This window comes from Athene noctua, chromosome 3, assembly GCF_965140245.1.
Source record: "Athene noctua chromosome 3, bAthNoc1.hap1.1, whole genome shotgun sequence".
NCBI lineage: Eukaryota > Metazoa > Chordata > Aves > Strigiformes > Strigidae > Athene > Athene noctua.
Window position 1 is genome coordinate 9465351 of NC_134039.1, and position 11494 is coordinate 9476844.

The 11494-nt window shown below is 46.3% G+C and overlaps 1 protein-coding gene across 1 annotated transcript in view; it reads right to left on the reverse strand.

Moving 5' to 3' along the window:
• Positions 1–8465, reverse strand: part of CRY1 (cryptochrome circadian regulator 1) — a 39548-nt gene extending 31083 nt beyond the window's left edge. Inside the window, exon 1 of the mRNA XM_074901909.1 lies at positions 7918–8465. Coding sequence (XP_074758010.1) covers positions 7918–8075 — 158 coding nt within the window. The 5' untranslated portion in view covers positions 8076–8465. The remainder of the gene's footprint in view (positions 1–7917) is intronic.
• Positions 8466–11494: the final 3029 nt, after the last annotated feature.

Here is an 11494-nt window from a genome sequence, read left to right on the forward strand (position 1 = left end):
TGGCTGACTTCACCGGCAGCTTGACCTTCCTCCTATCGTGGCTTATATAACTAACCTGAAAACCTGACAGGCACTGAGAGAGTATGGAAAAGAATCACTGCCCTTGAAAATAAAGGCTTCTAACACTGTAGATAAACTGTCAGAAACCAAAAAGTTCAGGTGGTACAATGATAAACAGCTTTTTCTGCAATACTTGCATAAGGAAATATGTTTGAAGAGTAGCTTTCATTGGGAGGAACAAAGACATTTTCATAAACCGGAAAAAACCCAACTGTATTCTTGATTGCCTAAAAAAAAATAAATCTGCATTCGCATTTGTCACAGATGGTGTCTGTTGGGGTTCATCACCCTCTCCTTTTATGACCAGAGAAGGTAACATCACAAGTTGCAGACAGATTACCTTCCCTGATCTAACAAAGAATGTGATCTATTGATACTTAGGCAAAATAAAATAGACTTCTGGTCCCAGGAGTAGGAAGACTGAAATAATCCTAGAGTTTAAACACTGCATTTGTCCCTTGATATGCAAAGTCCACATGCTACTCTTACTTATCAGGAGCACTCTACCCAGATCTTCTCTTGAAATCCCCAAACCTGGAGACTAGTGATGTATAAAACCAGGTCTCTAAAACCTCAAAAGTTTTTAACCTGAGGAATTAGCTTCCTCCAAGATCAATCTTGCAGTCAAAAAGCAAATTGCATAAACGCTTGCTGGAATTTTTCTGGCCTACAATAACTGTTCCTTGGAAAAAACAACTTATTGAACAGTTTGTATAAAATTGGATTTGCAGCACCGTCTGCTCTCTCCAGACCAACCCGTCCAGACTTCTTGTCCAATTTAATAACAGTTACACTGCAGATTCTGGCAATACAAGACCATTCACCAAAATAAGCAAATAAACATAGTGTAATTCCTCAACTGGTAGGGTTATTTCTCACATTCTGACAGTTTGACGAAAAAATAAATCAGGCCTTTCCCCTAAGACAGTAAAAAGGACAATACCTATTTTCAACAATGTAAGTTCAAAGGGTGTCAACAAATGGAAAGCCACAGAAGAAACCAATAATCAACCTTACAAAAAATACCCAGTTGGTTACTACACACGTGAGCAATGCAGGCCACAGTTATATGGTCATTTTAATCTGCCTTAAATTTATACTGCCACTGAAAGAAACAGTACCTGCCCTTCCCACTTGCCTCTTCACTACCACTACCGCGAGCTTTGCTGGCACAACCTACCACAGAGCTAATCCCACCAAAACTCGTAACTAACCTCTTCCAGACAGATTGATGAGCTAACCTGGTTCACCACAGGTCTGTGTGCTATCACAAAAGGGTGGAACCACCCCTTTAATCAGCACTGCAGGATTAAAACTATGAGGACATACGTCAGTGTGGTTCAGTGACGTACTTTGTAAATCATAGGGTATATCATATAACACAATGAATTATAGAGGGAATCGCTGAACTGTGGGCACTTTTGGGGTACACAGGGCTTTCTGTGAAAGTGGACAGGTGGGCAGTCTAGGTGTGTGGCACTGGAGGGTTTCTCCAATCTAACCACAGAACTCCCATCTGAACACACAGCTTCTGAAAACAAGTTAAAGCTCTTCGATAACAGATTTTGAAATTTACAGATTAATCACCCTCAATTTAGTGGGATGGTTAGACAAAGTGCTCCAAGTTGAGCACTGAACTAGAGTTGAAGCCACTAATTAAAAGGTATGACTGGTTGTTTTGGGTTTGCATGTCAAGGCTTTGGTAGCAGGGGGTCTCTCCAGGGTGGCTTCTGTGAGAAACTGCTAGAAGCTTCCCCTATGTCCAACAGAGCCAGTGTCAGCCGGCTCCAAAACAGGCTCACTGCTGACCAAGGCCAAGCCCATCAGTGATGGTGGCAGCACCTCTGACAGCACATTTAAGAAGGGGGAAAAAAAAAAAAAAAAACAAACAAAACAACTGTGCAAAACTAGCAGCAACCAAAAGAGAAGAGTGAGAATATATGAGTGAAATATCTCTGCAGACACCAGGGTCAGTGAAGGAGGAGAGGGAGGAGGTGCTCCAGGAGCAGAGATTCCTCTGCAGCCTGTGGGGCAGCCCCTGGTGAGGCAGCTGTGCCCTGCACCCATGGAGGTGAACAGTGGGGCAGATGCCCACCTGCAGCCTGTGAGGGACCCAACACCAGAGCAGGAAGATATGCCCAAAGGAGGCTGTGACCCCATGGGAAGCCTGTGCCAGAGCAGGCTTCTGGCACAACTTGTAGACCTGTGAAGAGAGGAGCCCATGCTGGAGCAAATTTGCTGGCAGGACTTGTGAGCCCGTGGAAGGGACCCACACTGAAGCAGCCTGTTCCTGAAGGGCTGCACCCTGTGGCGGACCCACGCTGGAGCAGTTCATGAAGACCTGCAGCCTGTGGGAATGCTGGAGAAGTTCAAGGAGGACTGTCTCCCGTGGGAGGGACTCCATGCCAGAGCAGGGGAAGAGTGTGAGGATTCTTCCCCCTGAGAAGGAAGAAGCAGCAGAGACAATGTGTGATGAACTGACCGCAACCTCCATCCCCTGTCCTCCTGTGCTGCTGAGTGCAGCTGAGCCCAGGAAGAAGAGAGGGGTGGAGGGAAGGTGTTCTAAGATTGGGTTTTACTTCTCATCACTCTGCTGTGATTTGACTGGTAATAAATTAACTTCTTTTCCTAAGTTGAGTCTGGTTTGCACATGACAGTAATTGGTGAATGATCTCTCCCTGTCTTATCTCGACCCACAAGCTTTTTGATATTTATATTTTCTCTCCCCTGTCCTGCTGAGGAGGGCAGTGATAGAGCAGCTTTGGTGGGCACCTGGCATCTGGACAGGATAAACCCACCACAGCAGTATGTCTAGAACACAGCACAGGAATACTTTAAGTTCCCTTGCAGACACCCTAGCTATAGCAGTGGTGTTCAGCACAGGCTACCCACCCTGTAAAAGAAACCCCAAAGCAGCTACAGAATAGAGAGAAAACTAATGTTACTCCTAAACCTGATGGTATCTCTAGCTTTGTATATGAAAAACCAAGAGCATTGTCTCTACATTTTAGATGACTGGCTTGATGTTAAATATTTCACAAATCAAACACATTTTCACCCTAAGTGCTACACCATGAAAACAAACTTAAAGGGATGTTTTTAGCAGGGAAGTCATAATTATTTTGGTGCACTCCTTTTTATATACCAAGCATGTCACCAAAATTAACAAAATATAATATACAAATTTTGCCTGCCTGAATTACAGAAATAATATTTAAAACTAAAATCACTCACAGAACAACTCTATTGAACTTTTTTCACTAATGCCACATTCAACAAACAGGTCTCTATAGGACAAATAATTACATACCTAACCAAAAGACAGCCATATCCTGGCTGCATCAAGAGCAGTGTGACCAGCAGGTCGAGGGAGGTGATTCTCACCCTCTACTCCACTCTTGTGAGACCCCACCTGCAGTGCTGTGTCCAGCTCTGGGGCCCCCAACATCAGAAGGACATGGACCTGCTTGAGTGGGTCCAGAAGAAGGCCATGAAGATGATCAGGGGCTGGAGCACCTGCCCTGTGAGGACAGGCTGAGAGAGTTGGGGGTGTTCAGCCTGGAGAAAAGAAGGCTCTGGGGGGACCTCATAGTGACCTTCCAGTACTTAAAGGGGCTACTGGAAAGATGGGGAGGGACTCTGTCCGGGAGTGTAGGGATAGGATAAGCAGTACCAGTTTTAAACTGAAAGAGGGTAGATTTAGAGTAGATGTAAGGAAGAAATTCTTTACTGTGAGGGTGGTGAGGCCCTGGCACAGGTTGCCCAGAGCAGCTGTGCCTGCCCCCTCCCTGGAAGGGTTCAAGGCCAGGCTGGACGGGGCTTTGGGCAACCTGGGCTAGTGGAAGGTGTCCCTGCCCATGGCAGGGGCTGGGACTAGATGGTCTTCAAGGCTCCTTCCAACCCAAACCATTCTGTGATTCTATGATAACCTTAACCTATAAGGGTATTTTCAAAACCAGATGCACAGAATAGCAAAATTTAACAAATGCTACAGAAGCATGTCTAAGCATTAATTTTTAAAAACAAGCTCCCATTTCCACAAACTGCAGTGATTGTCCTGAAAATTAAACATTTTTTTTTTTCCTCAAGCTTTTAATTTTTAATTTGCTTTGGGGTAGCGTTAAAAACCGATATATTGCACCTTTTCTCTTAAATCAATAGGACCATCTGACATAACAGCAGCTAACTTCACAGGATGTTCAACACATCAATATTCTCACAAAATATACTAGATACACAAAACAAATTTCATTACTCTTATTTTAAAAGCAAAAGTTGTTCTCTTCAGGAATGATCAAAAAAAGAAATACAAGGGTTGGCAAGATTAGAGTATCTTTTTACAGTAAATTGCTGCCTGCCAGTCTTAACTAGCATATCAAAAACATACATACACACTCAAAAAGACAAACTAAAAAAGTAAATTATTACCCAGAGTAAATTCTTATGCAGCAACTAAGTGAATGTTTGCATTTCTTTTTAGGTATTGTGATCAATTGCCACTCTGCACTAAAACCAGGGCTAAATGAAACCCTGCCCTAAGTGATATTGCTAAACATGAGATCCCATTCTCCTTAATATGGAAAAGTCTGTGAGCACATACAAACACATTTTTTTGTAAGTAGGTAATGGTTACTTGTTGGAGTACGTAAATTACATTCTTTGTCTACTCTGTTGACACAGTTAGATGCAGGCTAATTCTGGTGCCAAAAGTTTAAGGGCAATTGAGAAAACTTTGAGAGTGTTAGAGTGGTTTTCCATTTAGCATCTTCCTCCACCACTTCTCCATCACCTTTTACTACACCAAATAACCTCTCTCTGGAAAGCCTTGATCTGTGAACAACACTGGGAAACTTGTAGGAAAAGCATGTCTCGATGGAAGCACATCTTGATCTATTTGACAGCTTGAAAGAAGGAACAATAAGAAGAAAGAGAACAAACCATTAAAGAAAAAAAAAGTGGAGTTGAGGAAGTCTTTGGCATTTTTTACGTAGCATTCATGATTTCAGAACAGGTAGGCTGAATGCCAGGAGAAAGGAGGTCAGTAAGACCATGTGACTGCTTAGTAATTAGACTTGCTCAATAGTGCAATTACATAAAAATACTAGTTCATGAGTGTTCCATGACTGCTTAAAGAAAAGTGTTAATCAGAAAGCACCTATGTATTAAAGGCTGCTATTTGCCAGATCTAACGCACACTTTTTAAAAATTAACCATAACTGGTAACTCTGCAGCAGGACAGTAATAGTTCTAACAAGAAACTAAACCCCATGGTTTCTTGTATTCTTGCACCATTTTTCCTCATATCCATTGTGTTAGTCATACTTTGAACTCTGAGTGACAAGAGTTCTGCCCAGGGTATTAGGACCATAAACTCATCAGAACATAAAGTCTCAAGTGTCAATCAACTCAAACTGAGAAAGGACCACTGTAAATTCATACCAGAAGATTAAATCTGACTCATGTTCCAAATGCTGAAGGGCTTCTGCTCCTAACCTCAAAAAAACATCTCTGACTAATTCAACACCCCACTCCACAGGCATGTAAGCAAGGATCTTGCTTATGGTCAAGTGACCAAGGAGATAAAATGCTTGATTATTAAGACAAGTGCCAAATAAGACTGGCAAACGAAAAAACTGCATCATAAGTCTTGCATATGCATATTGTGAATGTGTGTGTTACTAGTGGTTAAAAACAGCTCATTAAAATGACTGGAACCTAGAACGGATTGATTCCAAACTAGTAACTGTTCATTTAAATAAAAGTTTATTGAAAACACTAATAAACATACAGCTGTAGCAACGAGTTATTCTATAAAGTTACTGTACTTTTAAACTTGAGGAAACCCAAAGATCTCATAAAACTGGGCTATGAAGACAGTGAGATTTCCTACTCAAATCCATTCGAAGGATGTGCCTTGAGGGTATTTGAGTCCCAGGAGATTGTTTGCAGTGCTTTGGACAGTGGAGTTGTAATGTACCCTTCTGGGAGATCTTCATGGGGGGGAAGGAGAGAAGCACACAAAAACAAAGGACTAGAAGAAAAATGTTCCTCTTCATTAAATAAACAAACTCACAGCATCGAAAACTTAGCCCCTCTAACCAGCGATTGAAAAAACCCCACGGTTTTCTTCAAATGCAAAATGTAGCACAGGGACTAGTTGCCTTTTAGAACACTGAGAACCCTGTTAAAGTAAACCAACCAGCAAATACATCACACACAACTGTACTCAAGGACTGTATTAGCTAACAATCATATTAAACAGTCATTGAAAAAAACCAGGGCAGCAGCACTGCAGACATGAACTTCCTTTTGCTAGAATCAAAGTTCACATTTGTCTATCATTCACCAGCTCAGAGAATATAACTGGAAGTGTTTTAGCATTTCGAGTGTAAGACACATTAGTTCGACTGTAAGACACATTAGGAACCTAATAAGTATTATTAAGACATGTGATTTCCACTTAGACTTCTGCCAATTACCTGCATTCTTTTAAAACTTAAGTTGTTCATGCTTCATCCATAAAACTAAGACCTGGGAGCTTTCTTTATAAAGTCAGGATTTGTTATTCAAAAAAACCTTTTCCCCTTCAAATCAAACAAAAAACCCTAAAAAGCCTCTATAAAACATAAAGGTACATCATGAATCTCAGACAAGGGAATAACAATTATTAATCTTAAGTGGTATGAACGTTATTTTTGTCAGTGAAAATGGAATAACCATCAAGTTAAAGTTCACAGAAAGCATTTTTAGTATTTCTGTCTTCTGAAAACGAGAAATAGGATAAGGAAAACTTTTCAGAATTTGAAAAACTCACCTCCAAAGGTAAGTTACCTTGCTAGTAAAGTATTTAATGACTTGGGATAGAAATTATTAGAGCTGAAAAAAATCCTTGAAGAGAAGTAAACGGAACTGAAACGCAAAGTATCTCAACATTGTCATTCTTCTATGACATGGTGTTAAGCCAAGTTTCATTGTGCCTGTTCCATAATTAGGCAACTCTTCTCAGCATCATAGCCTGGACAGGCTAAGCTCATGAGCATCTCAAGTTCCTGACACTGAATGGACAGATGATAGAAGAACTCCACTACATTAACAACCCTTTTAAAAGCGTAGTAACTTTCAGACCCCTAGTGATATTTTAACTAATCTCACAAGATAAGTACGCACAGATGTCCCATTAACCTCTGCCTCATTATGGCACACATTTAGCAAGGAAGCGTCAGTCACAACTCCACAATGAAGTTCATTTTTGTGTTGGGTAAAACCACACCTGGCTTGAAGGTGCAGGAATAGATCTGCATGCTCTAGAAAGGGACACTACATACCCTCCCGTGCAGGAATGCTACTCTGAGGATTTACTTTCGAACCAAGCAAGCAGCGCGACAGATTTTTTTTCCCCCAGAATGGCTTCACCGTGTGGCGGCACGGGGTTCCTGGCTACCCAGAGGCGCTGAGGTGAAGCAATCCCTCCGAGCTGCTCCTCCCGGGGCTCGCAGCCCGGCAGCAGCCCCGCTCCGGGCTCCAGCGCGGGCGGGCACTGAACCGCCGCCCCCGGCAGCGGGAATAAGACCTTCCCCCACACCGCGCTCCCCTTCCCCGGGAAACCACGGCTCCCCGGCTCCGCCAGAAGCTTCCCGCTTCCTCCCCCCTCCTCCGCCGCCGCGGCAGCCGCGGCCCGGGGCTGGATCGGGATTCCCCCCGCCGGAGCCCCGGGGAGGGCAGGCGAGGGACGCCGGCGCTGGCGGCGGCCCGATGGGGCGGCGAGGGGAGGGGATGGCGGGCAGGCAGCGCGACCGCATACATAACGCGGGGAGCGGGAGCCCTCGCGGGCGGCCGCCCCCGCCGCCCCGCACTCACCGCCACCTGTTGATGCCCACGTTGGAGGAGCCGGCGAACCATGGGTCCAGGATATAGACGCAGCGGACGGTGTCGGCGCCCTGGATGCACTCCCGCAGCGCCGGGTTGTCGTGGAGGCGCAGCCCCTTGCGGAACCAGTGCACGGCGTTCACCCCCATGCCGCCGGGCCGGCCCGGGCCGGTGAGGCTCAGCAGGAACCGCCGCCGCCCGCGGGGCCGCTCATGGCGCGGCGCCGCCGCTCGGCGCCCGGGCGAACAACGAGGGAGCGGGGAAGGGGGGGAAGCCCGCGGGGCCTCGCCTCGGGCGGCTCTAGGATCCGGCGGAGGCGGCGGGGGCGGCCGCGCGGCGGGGACGCATCACCCCGCGGAGCCCCCGCGCCGGGGAGAGCGGAGCCGGAGCGAAGGAGCGCAGGACGCGGCGGTGGCTCCGGGGCCGCCCCTGCGCTGCCCGCGGGAAAGCGGCCGCCGGTGCTGGCCGCGCGCCCCTCGTGCCCGCCGGCGGCCGCCGCCTCGCCGCTCGCCCTGTGACTCTGCGCCGGGCGCGAGCCTCCGCCGGCCGCCCCGCCCCGCCCCCCGCCGCCGATTGGCCGGGCCCTCCCCCACGTGACCGTCGGCCCTCACGTTTCTGAAGTGTGTTCACTACCGGCGGGGGGGGGCGGCGGCGCCGCGACGCGGGGAGGCCGGGCCGGGCCGGTCCCGGGGCCCAGCCGACCGGTCCCGCTCTCGCGGCGGGGCGGACGGCAGAACCCGCGGTCTTGGCAGGAATCCCACCCGCCGCGGCGGCGGGGAAGGGCGCGGGGGGGCGGAGAGCGCGCGGTCCCCCCCCCGCCGGCTCGGGGCGGCGGGACCCGGATGAGCACGTGGCTCCGAGGAGGCTCCTGCGGGCACCGATCGCTGCCGGGAGGCGCCTGCGCGGGAGCTGACCCGTTACGTACGGCGCCCCGCGCGGCTCTCCTCGCCCACCGCAGCGCCCCGCGGCGCGGCGGGGTCCGGTCGCCCGTGAGCCGGGCCCGGCTCGGCCGGTCCCACCCGCAACCGATCCCGCGGGGCAGAGGCGGGGCGCTGATGTAAGCGCGTGCGTCGGGAGCCGGCCTCCGCGCGTCCCCCCCCGCGTTTGAGCCCTCGCACGTCTCCCTCTGCGCCCTCCCCGGCCAGGGCCCCTCCCCACCCGTGTTTACGGTGCGTGTCGTTGCTTACGAAACGGCCCGTGGTTTTGCCTCGGGCCTGAGGTGGTGCCAGGAGCGCTGGGCAGGAACCGGGGGGCTGCGGGAAGCGAAGCCGCTTTCACGCGAATTCTGAGCAGCAGAATGAGTTAAAATGGTCTCCCCAGCACTGTTAGTAAAGCCATTATTAGTAACTGGCATGTATCTAACGTCTCCTCTTAATTACAGAGCTCGCACAACGTCTGCGTGCTGCCAGCACTGCAGGTCTGCCTCCCCGTCCCTTCTCTCGCGTTAGGCACGGTTTAACCGCTGAAGGACGCGTCGCGGGTAGGGTTCAGTACAGCCATTTCGAGCCCTAACGGGGCAGCTCGAGATGCAGATCTGAAAATAAACCTCCACCTGTGGATTGCAAATCTACAACTTCCAGAGTGTTCATAGACGAGCCAGTAGCAACAGAAATAACGGCTCCGAAGCAAAAGGCAGAGGACTCTCATCAGCAGTACTGACGTTTCCTGACTTCCAGAATTCTGGAGCAGGATAGTACTTTAAGAATTATAGTTGCTTTTTCTCCTTTTTTTTTTTTTTTTTCTTTTCTGCTAAGAGACACAGAAAGTAAAAGTAAAGTCAGCAGAGACATGCATGATGTGTTTCCCTTCATGCTTTTTTTTCCCCTTGCTTTGAATGACTTAATAAAATGTCATCAGTGATGAAGGTGTGCTAGCAGCAAATTCCCCAGCCATGATTAGAATCCCTTTCTATTTGGCTTTATACAAAATTTATTTCCAAAACGTGTGGAGACCAAACTGTTCTTAAGCACTGACTTTAACAATAGCATAAATTACTAGGAGTTTTTCAATTACTACTTTGTCATATGTGGAACATCATACCCCAGAGCTCATCGTTCTGGTCCAAGGAGAACATATGTGATCTTGTCAATATACCCTTGCTGCAACTCAAACCTGGAGTAGTTGGGTCATTGTAAAGTTGAGCACTGTTTTCTCAATTAATACAAAGTACATGCTTCCTTGCTTCATTTTTTTGTTTGCTTTCTTATGAAACGCAAAATATTTTGTGAATAATTTTCAAATAAAAAAAAAGAAATCTTGGTAGTTAATGACCACTTTCCATCAAATTTGTTTTAATTCTGTAATTTTTGAGCACATTGAAGAAGATAGATTCCTTATTTTCAAGGAAAGTCATCTTGTGTTATAGTCTTTATTTCAAATTTTTAAGCTGCTTTTTCATACTCCTTATGGTCCTTGCTAGCTCTCACAAGGCTGCAAGACTGAAGATGGCCCTGAATAAAGTCCAGCATCAACTGCTCTGCCTTCTTGTGAATACTAAGCTGGAAGCGACCCTCCCTCACTAGACCTTACGGTTTCATAACCAGATTGCAACCATGAAAACCATCAGTCAATAAGTTGTTTGTCGCTACAGACTAAATAACAACTGTAGTATACCGTTAGCATATCATTACTTCAAAACACCATTCATCTCTAGCCATACCTTCCATGCTAGACGGTTTGTTCTTGATTTAGAAGTGGAAGGAAGGTGAAGAATGTATTAATTAAAATGTCAAATCTCAAGGGAGGAATCTCTCCAAGTTAGTAGAAAAAGAAAATAGAATCACAGTTAATCAAGAAACTCCTACAAGTAAACCTGGCTACTGTGTTCTCTTGTGGATAACTTTTTTAAAGAACATTATTGCTAATTTAGCTAATTGAGCGCAGACTGACTGCAAATACCAAGAGAGTGGGGAGGAGTTAGAAGGGAAAAAAGCTAATATGAAGGCATGAAATGTCAAAAACATAAAGTAAGCAAATACACAAGACATTTGAGAAGTGTATTTTACATACATGTTTTTAACATCATTGTATGTCATTTATATTCACAAACACTGTTAACTGTTCTTAAAACAGCGGTTGTGTAGAAGACCAAGCCTGAACTAGGTTCATAGAGCACAGTTTCTTTCTATAGCAGTTCTGGCCTTCATTACATCTTTTTCATAGATCCAGTATAGACTATTGAAAATGTAGCTGACAAAAGAAGTGTTCCCAGAGAGAACCATACCAATTGTCACTCTCTGAAGGATGTGATTATGCAGATCCAAAATTTGTTAAAAAAATCCTAACACACCTAAAAAAATATTTCTAGTCTAGAAGTCATTTATCTGTCTGCTGATTCGTTTAGAAGAGAGGTAGCTACAGCTGAAAAAATAACACAGAGGAACATGCCTCTCACCATCACAGCTCATTTAACTTCTGAAACACCACCAGCAAAACCCTGCAAATCCAGTAACTGCATATGTGAATTTTATTCTTTTATTCCCTGATAAGTGCAGTGATGACATGGAAGAAAATATACTGATGTAAGACAAGCCTCCCATCATCACATCAGTGTTGCCTCTCATCCAAA